The 15,058-nt window shown below is 63.1% G+C and overlaps 1 protein-coding gene across 2 annotated transcripts; it reads left to right on the forward strand.

Moving 5' to 3' along the window:
- The first annotated feature begins 6,465 nt into the window (after positions 1-6,465).
- On the forward strand, positions 6,466-15,058 carry ECEL1 (endothelin converting enzyme like 1). Of its 2 annotated transcripts, XM_044751532.2 has the most exons (19): positions 6,467-6,607; positions 7,545-8,433; positions 9,022-9,090; positions 9,197-9,307; positions 9,386-9,478; positions 9,669-9,793; positions 10,495-10,717; positions 11,221-11,319; positions 11,556-11,630; positions 11,839-11,942; positions 12,232-12,290; positions 12,364-12,415; positions 12,964-13,031; positions 13,232-13,356; positions 13,666-13,731; positions 13,826-13,915; positions 14,125-14,220; positions 14,434-14,510; positions 14,632-15,058. In XM_044751532.2, exons 2-19 carry the CDS (start codon positions 7,651-7,653, stop codon positions 14,729-14,731), a joined length of 2,415 nt encoding a protein of 804 aa, XP_044607467.1. In that variant the 5' UTR covers positions 6,467-6,607; positions 7,545-7,650; the 3' UTR covers positions 14,732-15,058. The 2 variants fall into 2 exon arrangements, with proteins under 2 accessions (XP_070345979.1, XP_044607467.1); XM_070489878.1 differs by lacking the exon at positions 13,826-13,915 and having other exon boundaries at positions 6,466-6,607.

Raw genomic sequence — 15,058 nt, forward strand, 5'->3', positions numbered from 1 at the left:
TGCTGTTGGTAGCCAGCAAAGACTGGACGCCTTGATTCTACAACAGAAAGATCTGAATTCTGCCGCAACCAGTGAGCCTGGAAGAGGACCCTGAGCCCCAGGGGAGAGCCCGGCCCCAGTTGACCCTCACTTCAGCCCAGGGAGGCCCTGGGCAGAGTATCCGGCCATGCTACGCCTGGACTTCCAACCTACAGGAACTGAGATAATAAATGTGTTGTTTTAAGTTGCTGAGATTGTGGTAATTTGTTCCACAGCAATAGAAAACTCATAACCCTCTTCGGTAGTTCTGACAGAAGGCCCTGGGATCTCCTGCCAGGAGGGGAGCTTGGTGCTGCGCTCAGGGCTGCCCCAGGTGAGGCTGGCGCTCTGAGACGCACGGATGTGTTGGTAGCCCTGCAAGGGATGGAAGGGAGGGCGGAGACTTGGCATCCAGCCTTCCTCAAATCTGACCTGTCACCGCATGCAGAGGAAGTCTGCAGGAGCCCCTCACCATCCCCCACCCCAGCCCACAACCCCGGGGAGGGAGGGCAGAAGGCAGAGGTGGGCATGGACTTTCAAGGGACATACAGGTGTTTGATGGGAGCTTCAAATCTGGCGCTCTTGCCCTCTATCCCACAGTTCCACTTCAAGGAGTTTCTGACAACGCCCCCTCCAAAACACACAGTCAAGGCGGAGGCCCCACCCAGGGCCAGGGCCCTGTACCGCTGCCCCCTGAGTCCGTCTGGGTCCCTCTGTCTCCTCCCCTCTGCAGCCCTGCCTTCTCTCCAAGGGACAATTGGTGGCCTCAGCTTTAATTAGCTAACGATCCCCTTCAGCTCCAATCACTTGAAATGATGACGGAGTGCTGGGGGAGGGGACCTCGGCCCAGTGACCCTGTGAGGCAAGGAGTCCCGCTGGCTTCTCAGGGTTCTGCCCATCCCAATCCCCACACCCTCATAGACCCAGGCAATGGGGTCCTCCTTCCTATATCCCCAAGCCCCCTTGGACTTACTTGCATCTTGCTGCATCTTTGCAGAAGCTGAGCTGCCTTTTGTGGCCTGTCCATCAAACAGGGAGCCCAAGGGGCTTGGCTGTCACAGCTGGAGGCCCGCAGGTCTCAGACTCTCTACCCCCTCTCATCCCTGCCCCCATCGTCACCACCCTGCTTTGGCTTTGTCAATCTGGCCCCCACCCCCCAAATGCCTTGTGGCTGAGGCCTTGCCACTCAAGCTGGGCAAGAAGAAGGGATGATGGGAAAATCTGGGGTCCCAAAGGAGCTGAGGAAGAGAGACCATGAAAATACCAAGTTACAAGATACCATCAGGCAGGGACAAATGCGGCACAGGAGGTACCCAGAGCAACAGATCGAAAATGACTGGCATTCCAGTCAGGGAGATCCAGGAAGGTCCCTTGGAAGTGGGGACGTCAGGAAGGGAGGCCAGAACCAGGCTGCAGGCCCCGAGATTCCTCCTGAGGTCTTTGGGCAGACTCGGCACCTGGCTGGCCCCCTGGGTTCAGGCCTCCCCAACACAGTTCCTGGGCTGAGATCACAGCCGGGCCCCTGGCCCCATGTTGCTTTCACTTGGGTCCTGTGTGCCCTGCCTGTCCCCCTGTGGAGCTGTCCTTTCATCTCGAGCTCATAGTGTGTGTGTCCTTGAGACTCTGCATGCAGCAGACATGCTGTTGTGGGGGTTTCACCCACGGCCAAGCGGGGCCCATCCAGATTGGAGCAGGGCCTGCTCCATTCCGCCCAGGCCATGCAGCAGGCTCCAGGCTGGGCTCACAGGGGTGCACATCTCTCCCTCCCAGAAGAAGCCCTCAGGCAGGCTCCCTTGGGAGGGACATGGGCAGTCATAGGGACCATCAGGGGATTCTGGAAGCTTCCCGACCTAAGGGAAGACAGGAATGCTGGGGATGAGACACTCAGGCAGAGGGGACGGCTTCAACAAAGGCACAGGGGTGAGGGTACAACCCCTTGAGGAGGAGGGACCCTCAGGGGACAGTGAGCCCGGAGGCTGGAAAGGGGTCTGGAGGCAGATGGAGGAGGCCTCGGAAGCCACGATGAGGGGTCACCAGGGGTGTGGGGCGGGAATGGGAAGTGGCGCTTGGGCAGGCAAGGGGAAGAAACCCCTGTCCTGAGACAGGACAGGATGGGAGGAGTCCAGAAGCCCTTCTAAGGCTCAGATGGGGCATCTTGGCTCTGATGGGTGGGACCAGGAAGACGCGGGAAAGTTAAAGAGGAGCTGGGTTTGACTCAGGGCCAGAGGGCGGAGTTGGGATCCACAGCCACCACTCGGGCAAATCCTCCAGGTATAAGGCACTAAACTACACGTCTCGTGGTGTCCCATTTATTTAAAAAATAAAGAGATGCCCTTGAGAGCCTAGACGCTCATGCTGAAGCCGTCACAGAGTTTATCTTGCCCTGGGGAGGGCTGGGGGGGATGTGTGTGAAGCGCCTTCACATTGGCCCTCTACCTATTTGTGTGGTTTACGTCTTTTAAAACAAGGATGTATTCATATATTTCTTGTATGAAATAAAAAACTGATCTCGAGGTTGGTAGGTGACTCCAGAGAAGAGTGTGCGTAACGGGGATGGAAGCCCACCCCAGGGTAGGACAGTGGAAGTGAGGGGGCGCGGGGGAGGGAGGAACGGCCCCCCCTCATCGTCTGGTGGGTCCAGAGTCAAGGAGAATGTCTGTAGGATCTGAGAGCCCGGGCAGATTTGTAGGTGACAGTGCTGGCCTGGGGCAAGACCCAGCCCTGGGGGACACTTCACACAGTGTGTTCCGGGAGACGGTTCCATCTCCGTCACACAGGTCATCCATGCTGAGCTCTAGGCTACACACTGAGTAAGATGCAGGAAGTGCAGTGGGGGCCCAGAGAGGGCGAGCCCCCAGCCCATGGAGCACCACCTGACTGGACGAGAGAGGCCGACACTCCAAGAAGGATAAGTGGCAATTGGTCAGTGGAAGAGGTGATGGGAGAAGGGTGTTCCAGGCGGCCAGAACAGCAAGTGCTAAGGCCCTGAGGTGTGAGAGAGCCAGCTAAGTTCTGGGAAATGAAACTAGATCAGAGTGATCACAAGAAGAGAGAGGTAGAGGTGAGGAGATAGAGCGAGAAGAGCAGAGAAGGATGGGGAAGAGGTCACTGTCCCACGGGCCACGTTAGATGTGTGAGTTCTATGAGGAAGGGTAAGGATGGAGTGCTGGCAGCTGGAAGCCAGTGGGGAGGCTGGGGCAGCTGTGCAGGCTGGAGCGGGCATACCATGACATCAGGACCTAGCAGAGGAGCTCAGCTATGAGTCAATACAGGGGAGACTCCTGAGCCCAGCCCAGGGAGGGCCAGGAAGTTTGGGGAAAAGATGGACCAGGCCAGGGAGCCCAAGGGCTGCCCTCGAGGCCAGCCTCCTGCCTGGCCAGGAGAGACCCCACTGCTCAGGCAGCACACACAGGCAGCTCCTCACCCTATCTGGTCAGAGCAACAGGGCTGAATGAAGTCACGAGCTGGGTGGTGGGGTATGTGAGCCTTTGGGGTCCCCAGGTCTGCCGTGGGCACCCAGCTCTCCAACAAGAGCCTGAGTCAGCAGATGCAGCGCCGTAGTGGCTGCCTCGTGGCTCCAGCCTTCCCCACCCCCTCTCTGCCACCCTGGCCACTTGGGAGAGCCATTTCATTTCTCAAATTAAAAATCCATTTTGTGCTGTGAATAATAGATGGGATGAGTCCTGGGAGGCTGGGCGGAGGACACGAAGCTGGGTGGGGGGATGTTTTCCGGGGCACAGAAGACACCGCAGAACTGTTGGTGGAGGGAAGTGGGGGCTGGTTGGGCAGGGTGGAGGCTGGGGGGCATCTCCTAGAGCAGACGCAGGGCTAGGGGTTTCAGCAACTGTGGGGCTCCCAGGCGTGTGGGCTCGAGCAGTAGGCGGATGGGGGCCCAGTCTGTCCCCACACACGTGCAGGCCAGAGGGGTGCAGAAACACGTTGGATCATGGCCGGGCTCCAGGCTGGGCCAGGCCTGGCTTCAGGGTGGCAGCTCCACTTTGGAGCTAAACATTTAGACCTCACTTGGTGAAAGCTCAGTAGACATGAATCATTAGTGTGAGGACGGCTGTCCCCAGCGAGTCAGGGCCGCTCTGCACTCCCTGCCAGGTCCCAGACCCAGTCTTGCCCCATCCGGCAGGGGTGGTCAGGGGAGAAGTCCCGCCCCGCCCGCCCCGCCCCCCCCCCCCCCACAAGCTGGGTGTCCAGCTGCCTCCCTCAGGCCTTGGCTGGGTTTGGCTGGGCGCTGCTGTGTCCTGTCATTCTCTTGGTCCTCATTCAGGGGGTCACCTTGACAACTGGGGGTGGAGTGGAGGTGCACTGGAACAGGGAGCCTCAAAAAGAGAGTGTGGGAGCTGGACTCCTCTCCTCTGTGTCCTCCACTCGCCTCCACTCAGCTTCCCTTTCTGAGAGGGGGCAGAAGAGCAAAGGAGGTGAGGCCTGGGCGCTCTTATTAGTGGGCTGTGGGGGGAGACGAGGACTCAGTGGTCATGGGTCCAACTCCAGTTACCTCCAGTGACTCTGGTTGCTGTGCTCAGGACTGGGGCCGGCCAGGGGCCTCCGGGGCCGGGCGTGGGCGATGAGGTGCTGTACAGAGCAGGTGAGGTGGAGGAGGCAGGCAGGCAGGCAGGCAGGCGGCCTGACCGGGCGTGGGGAGGCAGATGAACGGATCAATGGCTGCTGAGAGTCTGGGAGAGGGATAGCCAGGAGGGGGTCCAACAGCTGACCTGGGAGGAGGGAGGGATGGAGGAGCTGAAGGCCTGGGTCCCCCACCCCCCAGTGGCTGGAGCAGCAGGGCTCCCTGGGGAAGTGGGTTTGCCTTTGTGCCTTTCTGTCGGAAGAAAGTCAGCTCCCTGAGACAATATCCATTTTTATATTTCTTGGAAATTTCATGGCATTCATTTCAGGGAAAATAAAAGCTGTCATTGCTGGAGAAATGATACCAATCAGGGCCTGAAAAGGCTGGAAAATTATCCTCCTGGAGACAGAACATTGGGGGAAAAAATGCAGATTAAAAGCACAAAGAGCCACTTTGCCACCGCCCTGCCCTCCCCTCCCCCCCATGGAATCACCACGTTTTACATAATTCCACCTCTCCTCCGGAGAATTAATTGGACACAAGTAGAACGCATTGGGCAGAGGAGGACCCAGAGGTGGCCAGAGAGGGAGGCAGAGAGTATCTGGAGCAGCGGCTTACAGATGGACAGATGGACAGGCAGAAAGGGGGCTTAGGTGGCCACTCAGGACCAGGGGCCCAGTATCAGCCCAGGGGATGGGACAGGGCGATGGCTCCTTTGAGTCCCTTCCTTGCAGTGGTTTTTATCAGATGGGGCTCCATGGCAGTCTCGGACTGTCTCAAAGGTCCTGCCGGCTGGAACCGCCAAGGCTGGGAGTGCTGGTGCTTTCTGGGGTCCCCTGCGGGGGACTCCAGAGCAGAGGGGGTGGGTAGGGCAGGGCAGAGAAAACAGAAACTCCAGAAACAGTAGCCTTCATCCAAGAAGTCCTGAGTTTCCCGTGCCCGACTTGTACCTGGGGGTACAGCTGTGACTCAGGCAGAAGTGGGTCCTGCCTCAGGGGCTGGGAGCCGTGGGAGGCAGGTCTCACACTTAGTACAAAAAGGTAGTGGGTAGAGAAATTCGGAGTCCCCTCTACCTAGTCTGTCCTCCCGCAGTCCACATCCGTGGGTCCGGAAGCCCAGGGCCTGTCTGAGGACTGAGGCTGCCAGGCAGATGGAGCAGGCTCCCAGCCTGCCTATCTCCAGCAGGGGTGCTCTTTCATTGCCCTCCAGCCGTATTGTCCCTCTCCGGCCGGGGACTCCCTGAGCAGTGGGTGCTAAGGCCAGCCACGGTTTGGGGGAGGGGGGCAGTCTCCTCCCGAGGTCCCCTTCCCACAGCACCCTCCACCGCTCTCCCTCCACCAAAGGCTGGGTGAAGGTTGCATGGCCAACCAAACCCTCCGGGTGGGCATGGGCAGGGGCTAAAGGCGGGGACCAGGAACCCCCCGTTATCGAACCCCGCTCGCTCTGCGCCAGGAGCTTTGCCAGACAGATTCAGGCACTACTTCAGCGCACCCCGCAGCATTTCGGGGAGTCCTGCCTAGACAGTGCCCCAGGCCTGTGGGCTGGGCTGCGACGGCCCACGCGCCTTCTTATCTCTAGCTAGAGCCCCTTTCCTGCTGGTAGGCAGGTAGGCGGCGGCTCGGAGAGGACCCCTTTCCGGGAGTGGCAGGCGCCCTCACCCTCCCTGGGACGCAGCTGGACCCGGAATCCTCAAGCCGCGAGGCTGTGCAAGACCCTCGGGAGCCCGTCCCCGCAGCCGCCGTCCCCTCCCCCGAGCTGCGACTGAGCTGACAGGTAGCCGGGATGCAGGCAGGAGGAAGGAGGGGACGCGGGGGGCGGGCGGAGGAGGGTGGAGCCGCCGGCTCGCCCCCTCCCTCGGGGCCGGCGGGCGGCGCGGCGCGGCGGCAGAGGCGGCGGCGGGCGCTCGGAGAGAGCGGCCGCCCGCCCCGCTCCGCTCCGCTCCGGCTCCGGCTCCGGCTCCGGCTCCGGCTCGACCCGCTCTGTTCCTGCTCTGCCCGGGCGCGCACCTGCCGGGTAAGTGGCACCGAGTCCGCTGCCACTGCAGCCACCATCGCAGCCACCTCCGCCGCCGCCGCCGCGCCGAGCCTCCAGGCTTTGTCTGCGTCCTCGGAGCTCCGGCCCGGGCTGCGGCTGCGACTCCCGCGCTCGGCTCTCCGGCTCCGCGGACTGCGCGGCGCGGCGCCGGAGGCTCCGAGGCGCGCGGAGCCGGCTCGCTCCGCGCCGGGGGTGAAACTTCGCCCAAGTTTGGGTTCTGGGGAGAACCTGTTGAAGCCGGGAGTGGCCCAGGGCGGGGACGGCGAGGCGGGGGACAGAACCGGTTCCGGGTTCTCAGGGCCGTCGGGGGTTTCTCTCCGATCCTGGGCCGGACGGCGCGCGTCGCTGGGGAAAGGGGCTGGTGGGCATTCTCACCATTGAACAGCAGGAGATGGGGCTGCGGACATCCGCGAGGACAAAGTTTGGTTCTTCAGCCGCTTTCTGGAGCGTCTAGTTCCAGTGCGGGGAGCCGAAGGCAGCTTTGGGGTCCGCATAAGCGCGCCCCTGACCGCACCTCCTCTCTCGAGCTCTGCTTTCCCCCTCCCCCACCCAGCATTGGCTGTAGCAGGTCGCCGACAAGAAAGGCAAAGGGAAGAGAGACAGCCTTTCATTGAAGGCCTACTAAGTGCCAGGGCCCAGGCTCATGCTCCCCTGCTTTTCTATGAGGGGCCTCCCAAATCTTCGGCGGGCATATGTGTGCAGGGAGAGAGCAGGCAGGTTAAAGAACGCCACTGTGCGTGCGGGAGTGGTGGCTGCTCAGCCTTTCCGGAGGGAGGCCAGGCCCCAGGCCAGCTCGCTGTTGGGGACTCGGGGTGGCATCCAGTGTCTGGACCTAGGCCTGCGCCCCACCACGTCGTGCTTGTGAGCCCCGTTGGGGCCCAATGCTTCTCTGAGCCTGCGTCTACTCTTCCCGCAGCTGCGGCCCGGGGTGGGGGCCATGCGGAGGCCCGCGAGGAGGCGAGCGGCCCGGAGCATCCTGTAGCCGAGATCGCCAAGGGCGGCGTGGCGGTGCCAGCGGCACCATGGAGACCCCGTATTCGATGACGGCGCACTACGACGAGTTCCAGGAGGTCAAGTACGTGAGCAGGTGCGGCACAGGAGGCGCGCGCGGGGCCTCGCTGCCCCCCGGCTTCCCGCTGGGCGCGGGGCGCAGCGCCACCGGGGCCCGGACCGGGCTGCCGCGCTGGAACCGGCGGGAAGTGTGCCTGCTGTCGGGGCTGGTGTTCGCCGCTGGCCTCTGCGCCATCCTGGCCGCCATGCTGGCGCTCAAGTACCTGGGCCCGGGCGCGGCGGGCGGCGGCTGCTCCGAGGGCTGCCCCGAGCGCAAGGCCTTCGCGCGAGCCGCCCGCTTCCTAGCCGCCAACCTGGACGCCAGCATAGACCCGTGCCAGGACTTCTACTCCTTCGCGTGCGGTGGCTGGCTGCGGCGCCACGCCATCCCCGACGACAAGCTCACCTACGGCACCATCGCGGCCATCGGCGAGCAGAACGAAGAGCGCCTGCGGCGCCTGCTGGCGCGGCCCGGGGGTGGGCCGGGCGGCGCGGCCCAGCGCAAGGTGCGCGCCTTCTTCCGCTCGTGCCTTGACATGCGCGAGATCGAGCGGCTCGGCCCGCGGCCCATGCTCGAGGTCATCGAGGACTGCGGCGGCTGGGACCTGGGTGGCGGCGCCGAGCGCCCGGGGGCCGCAGCGCGCTGGGACCTCAACCGGCTGCTCTACAAGGCGCAGGGCGTGTACAGCGCGGCCGCGCTCTTCTCGCTCACGGTCAGCCTGGACGACAGGAACTCCTCGCGCTACGTCATCCGCGTGAGTGCGTACCCCACCAGGCACCCAGCTCGCGGCCGGGGACCCGGGGCGCCGTGGCCCAGCACGCACGGCCCCCGCGCCCGGACGACCGGTGCAGAAGGGGAGGGGAAAGGAGAGGAGGAGAGCGCGCATCGGCGGAGCGCGGGAGGAGGGCGCAAGTAATTTCCCTGGAGTAATTGCGGTGTTTAGCGGCGCCGCGGGAGTCGCAATTTCCCAGCCCTCTGGCAGGCCGGGAGAGCACGGAGGGAGGGCCGTGCCGATGGGGCTGTGGCGGGCTTGAAGGCCGGGAGCCCCAACTCTCAGTGCGGGCCCCGCGACTGCCTCTCACGAGTGAGAAACTTGAAGGCTTCCAGGAGGAAGGACCTGGGGGAGGGGAGTGCTGGGGTCCCCAGGCTAGGCTGGTCAGGGGTGGGGGCTTCCGCCAGCTTCTCTGGAGGGAGGGAGGGGCTAGTGTCTTTGTGCTCCTGGGGCTTGTGACAATGGGTGTGTGGCATATCCTCTGTCTGGGCATTTGGGTGGGAATTCAGCCTGTTTTCAGGCACCTGGCATGTTGACCTCTGACCTCTGACCCCCCGTCTCTCTTCCCAGATTGACCAGGATGGGCTCACCCTGCCAGAGAGGACCCTGTACTTAGCTCAGGATGAGGAGAGTGAGAAGGTGTGGGGGATTAGATTGGGGTTGCAGGGAAGGCCTGGGGCTCTGGGAGGGCCAGACCAGGGCCTGGCACGGACCCCCACCCTTGACGTGCCCCCTCCTGGTGCAGATCCTGGCAGCATACCGGGTGTTCATGGAGCGCCTGCTCAGCCTGTTGGGTGCCGACGCCGTGGAGCAGAAGGCCCAGGAGATCCTGCAACTGGAGCAGCGTCTGGCCAACGTGAGAAGGGAGACTGCTGTAGCCTGGGGGGAGGGGACCATCTGGCAGGGCTGGGTCAACTCTGATCTCCACCCCTAGATCACAGTGTCAGAGTATGACGACCTCCGCCGAGACGTCAGCTCCATGTACAACAAGGTGACACTTGGGCAGCTGCAGAAGATCACCCCCCATGTGAGTGCGCCCCGCCCTGGGGGGGAGGCGTGGGTCCTGGGACTCCTGGAGGGGTCCCTCCCCAGGGAAGGGACAGGCCTTCCTTGGCCATGGACTCCCATGTCCTCTTATTGCCTCTCCCTGACCCCCTCCCTGTCTTCTGCGGTTCCTGCCACACCCAGCCCCACTGACCCCATCCATGTCCCCACAGCTGCGGTGGAAGTGGCTGCTGGACCAGATCTTCCAGGAGAACTTCTCGGAGGACGAGGAGGTGGTGCTGCTGGCCACAGACTACATGCAGCAGGTGTCCCAGCTCATCCGCTCCACACCCCGCAGGTACAGGTGCCAGTCACCCAGCCCCTGCCCACCTGCCCCTCCAAGGCCCTCCTCTGCACCCCAGACCTGTCTGCTTGGTGAGCTGTGCATTCCCACTTGCACCTCTGTCCAGTAGCCACACTGGGGAGGCAAGCGAGGAGCACTGGGATAGGAGTTCAGATCCCTAGGCTCAGACCTGGCTCTCCCACCTGTTCTGTGGGACCCTGGGCAGGGCTGTGAGCTTCCTGAGCTGCAGTCCCCTCATCCGGGGATGGTGAGACTTCAGTGAGTCTGGACGTCAGAAAGGGGAAGTGTGGCTGCAACTCTGCTGCCCCAGGCCACCTCCGGGAGCGCCTCCCTGGTCTCTGCACACCTTGGGGAGGAGCAGGAGCCTCTCAAGGCTGCCCTTGAGGCAGACAGTCACCCCAAGTGTCCATTCTCCCACCTCATAGTAAGTCAGAAAATGATGCTGGCCCAGGACTCGTCCACATCGGGCACTTTGCTCAGCGGCTGGAGGGGTGTCCTGCTGAGTGTGGACCCCGCCCTTTTTCCTGACTGGGGCTCCGACCACTCCAGGTTCTGCCTGCGAGTACCTGGAATGACCCTCACCCCTATGCGGGTGCTAGGGCCAGCCCCAGGCTCGGGGTGTGGGGTGGGGTGGGGTGGTGCCCTCGGGTGGCTCGTGTCTGTCTGGACACCTCGCTGCTTCACCTGGCCCTCAGGATCCTGCACAACTACCTGGTGTGGCGCGTGGTGGTGGTCTTGAGCGAGCACCTGTCACCACCGTTCCGAGAGGCACTGCATGAGCTGGCACGCGAGATGGAGGGCAGCGACAAGCCCCAGGAGCTGGCCCGTGTCTGCCTGGGCCAGGCCAACCGCCACTTTGGCATGGCGCTTGGTGCCCTCTTTGTACATGAGCACTTCTCAGCCGCCAGCAAGGCCAAGGTCAGGCTGTCCTGGGCCTGGAGGTGGGGGTGAGGGTGCTGGGCTGGGCATGGAGTCCTCACACGGCCGTGGTCTGAGGGTGGGGAGCCCCACACATCCCCCTCCATCCAGGACAGCAGGCTTAGCTTAGGGCCCAGCCCTTTTTGAGGCTCCAGGCTGCTTCTTGCTAGGCCTCCTCCCCCAGGAGGCCCACCTGGTCTGTCAGCAGCAGGAGGCCCTCCCCATCAGTCCTGCCCACCTTTTCTGCTATGCTCGGTAGGTGTGGCCGTAGGAACGTATGTGATCGTTCCTGGTGCGGTTTGCCCCTTCCAGACTGCGAGCTTTGTGTCGGGGGTGCAGGGCCTGGATCCCCACCTCCAAGGTCTGCCCTTGGCGCTCAGTACCAAGCCCTGGGCTTAGGAAGTGCTGCTGAATGATTAGGGGTACCCCTCATGCCAGGTGCTGGGGGCCCAGAACTAAGACCTCATGGGCTGACCCTTGATCCCTGACCCCTGACCTGGCAGGTGCAGCAGCTGGTGGAAGACATCAAGTACATCTTGGGCCAGCGCCTGGAGGAGCTGGACTGGATGGATGCTGAAACCAAGGCGGCCGCTCGGGCCAAGGTGAAGTGGGACCCTATTCCATTGACTGGTTCCACAAACACTTATTGAGTTCTTACTGTATGCCAGGCACCGGGGATAACAAGAGACAAAGATGCCTCTTGTGGAGTTGGCATCACCCGGCCTGCGCTCCCCCCTCCTTGAACCCCACCCCTAGGCTGGCCTGAAGCTTTCTCCCTCGGGGGTTGAGGGGCTGTCTCCTGAGGCCCTGGCCACTCTGGCTGCCCTCTGGCCTGCAGCTCCAGTACATGATGGTGATGGTGGGCTACCCAGACTTCCTGCTAAAACCGGAGGCCGTGGACAAGGAGTATGAGGTGGGTCTGCCCCTGGCCCTGCCCTGCCCAGCCTGACCAGCCCAGCTTCTCCAGGCCCCTGACCACGACCTGGAGGGAGGCCCACCACCCCCGCAGAGAAGGAGCCACAGCCCTCAGCTGATGGACCCTAGGAGGGCATGGGACCTGCATGGTGCTGGTCTGGCCCTGCCCCTGGCCTGCTGCTGAGCGCTGCCCATCCTCTGTGCAGTTTGAGGTCCACGAGAAGACCTACTTCAAGAACATCTTGAACAGCATCCGCTTTAGCATCCAGCTGTCAGTCAAGAAGATCCGGCAGGAGGTGGACAAGTCCACGTGGGTGCCTGGCCCAGAGTTAGGGGGTCCGGGGGGGGCCGTGGGGAGAGGGCTTCTTACCAAGGCCGGGTAGGGCAAACCGCCTCACAGCCATCCTGATGTTGGGGGCCCAGGACCTGCATAGATCATTGGTGGGGGCCATCAGGGTGGGGGCTCAGCCTGGAGGAGGCCCAGGACATGGCTGTAGGCTGGGCCACCAAGGCAGCCTTCAAGGAGGAGGAGGCCAGGAGGTGGGAGTAGTGGAGGAGGGAGTGTGGGCCCCCCAGCTGACCCCAGCCTTCCTCCACAGATGGCTGCTCCCACCACAGGCGCTCAATGCTTACTATCTGCCCAACAAGAACCAGATGGGTAAGGGGGTGTGTCCCAACAGGGGGCGTGGCCTGGAGGTGGGCGGATCTTTGCTGACCACGCCCCTCCATAGTATTCCCGGCGGGTATCCTGCAGCCCACGCTGTATGACCCTGACTTTCCGCAGTGAGTACCCCACCTGGTGTGAGCCAGAGCCACAGCCGGGCCTTGTGAGCGGGGTGCGTGGGGGCTGCTCATGCCACTCCAACCCGGATGGGCCTGGGGGTCACGACAGCTGCAGACCCTGGGTCCCCATAGTTTCACTTCGTGCTCAGTTATTTAGAAAAATGTGTAGGTTTTTTCCCCCTTTCTTTTAAATGTCCTGAGTCCCCCCTTACCTGGTTTGAGGCTTTAGGTGTTTCAAAAGTGGAGAGACCGTAGTGATGAGGAAAAAGGCCAAATCCCATGTGGAGTGCCTCAGTTTCCCTCCTGTCTCCCCCCCATCCCAGCTCTGTTAGATGTTATTTCTTAAAAGGCAGCTGCACAGGAATCCTTGGCCCCTCTTGCCTATCCCTCGAGGAAGCTGAGGCGCCTGTGCCCAGGACGGTGCAGACATGACTGTGGCCTCCCTAGGCCACCTCGTGGCCTGGCCGCGGCCTCCCGGGGCCTGGGCAGCAGCACGGGGCTCTCAGGGCAGGTGAGGCTGCGGCCTGACGCTGCTGCCATGGGCCCAGGTCTCTCAACTATGGGGGCATTGGCACCATCATCGGGCACGAGCTGACCCATGGCTACGATGACTGGGGTGAGGCCTGTGGGTGGCTTGGGGGGGTGGCGGGGGAGGGGGAGGACAGTCAGTGAGGGGCAGGGTGGTGATGGGCTGATTGAGGCCCCAGGGTCCCTCCGTCCCCATAGGCTGGTGCGTGCATGGGGGAGGGACTTGGTGCCCAGCCTGGGCTCTGGGGGTGAGAGTCGCTCTCAGCCAGCCCTGCCCACTGCCCACAGGGGGCCAGTATGACCGTTCGGGCAACCTGCTGCACTGGTGGACAGAGGCCTCCTACAGCCGCTTCCTGCGCAAGGCTGAGTGCATCGTCCACCTCTACGACAACTTCACTGTCTACAACCAGCGGGTGAGTCCCCTCGCTGTCCCTCCTGCCCCTCATGCTGACCGGGCGCGGACTAGGAGCATGCATGCCCACGTGTGCGTGCATGCGCCCGAACAAACCCGGTGCCCAGGTCCCTGCACACACGCCCAGGGTCTGCGTGCACACTCACTCAGGGTATGAATGAGTTTGCACAGACTCACACAGCACATGAGGCACAAAGGGGTTGGGCCCAAATCCTCTGGGAAAGGAAAAGAGAGGGTGAGTGGGGTTGGGGCAGGGGCCCAGGGTGGCAAGGCCTGAGGGAGGCCAGCGGGCCTCTTCCCTTCTTGGCAGGTGAATGGGAAGCACACACTTGGAGAGAACATCGCGGACATGGGTGGCCTCAAGCTGGCCTACTATGTGAGCTGCTGCTGCCTGGCCTCCATCCCTGTGGGAGGAGGGGTGGAGGCTGATGAGGACTCCCCTAGAGACAGAAGCTCCCCTCCCTCCCCAGCCTGCTGAGCTCTGGCCTGGGGCGGGGGCCTGTGCTGGACACAGGGTCCATTGGAAGAGGAGGGACTCCCAGGCCCCGCCTTCAGGGAAAGTAAGAAGGGCTGCCTGGAGGGGTTGGCCCCTGCCAAAGGTTAGCCTTCCCAGGAGGGAGCACAGTGCAGGGAAGGTGGAAGGCAGGGAGCCGGGGGCTCAGCATGGTGGGTGGTGTGCAGAGCTGGGGCCAGTGAGGGGCTGCCTGGGTGGAGGGTGGGTCAGGTCACCCCACCGGGGGCACTGCAGCTCCACGCTCTGCGTCCCCAGGCCTATCAGAAGTGGGTGCGGGAGCATGGCCCGGAGCACCCGCTGCACCGGCTCAAGTACACACACAACCAGCTCTTCTTCATTGCCTTTGCCCAGGTGGGCCAGGTGGGGGCTGCGTGGGGGGTCGGGGGTGAGGACACAGCTTCCAGCCAGTCTCCCATCAGCCACCCCTCAGAGGGAATGGCCTTGTGGGCTCTGATGGGGGAAATGGCTTAGTGTGGGGTGGGGGGGGGGGCGTGTTGCAGGGCTTGGTCAGTGGACACCTGGCCTCATATCCCCCTCTCCTCCCTCCCTCCTGTCGGGGCCCAGAACTGGTGCATCAAGCGGCGGTCGCAGTCCATCTACCTGCAGGTGCTGACCGACAAGCATGCACCTGAGCACTACAGGTACGCCTGGGCCTCGTCGCCCCCTTGTGGCTGCGGTGGGAGCAGGCAGGGCTGGGAAGGGACAGCTGGGGTGCAGTGGCCGCTGGAACCCACGCTGTGTGGGTTTCTCCCTTGACCCCAGGGTGCTGGGCAGCGTGTCCCAATTCGAGGAGTTCGGCCGGGCCTTCCATTGCCCCAAGGACTCGCCCATGAACCCTGCCCACAAGTGCTCTGTGTGGTGAGCCTGGCCGTCCGCCCCCACGCCCCCGCTGCCCTGCACGAATGGCCTCCCCCCGGCTGCCGGGGCAGGCATGGACCCGGCGCTGGCCCCGCTCTGGGCACCACTGGCCTTCCCAGCCCCTCCAGGACCTGGCCCCCTGCTGTCCCTCACTTCAGGAGGGGCCCAGAGCAGGGATGAAGTTGGGCTCCAGGAGCGCATGAAGGAGAGATGCTGGGGTCCCCAGACTTGGCTTGAGGGAGCCAGACCCCCAGCCAGGCTGGACTGTGCAGTCCCCACCTTTGCTGTGTTCTTGCTGCTGAGTCTGGTCAATAAAGCTGCTGTACTGTCG

The sequence above is a fragment of the Equus asinus genome, chromosome 19 (genome assembly GCF_041296235.1).
Source record: "Equus asinus isolate D_3611 breed Donkey chromosome 19, EquAss-T2T_v2, whole genome shotgun sequence".
Taxonomy (NCBI): Eukaryota; Metazoa; Chordata; class Mammalia; order Perissodactyla; family Equidae; genus Equus; species Equus asinus.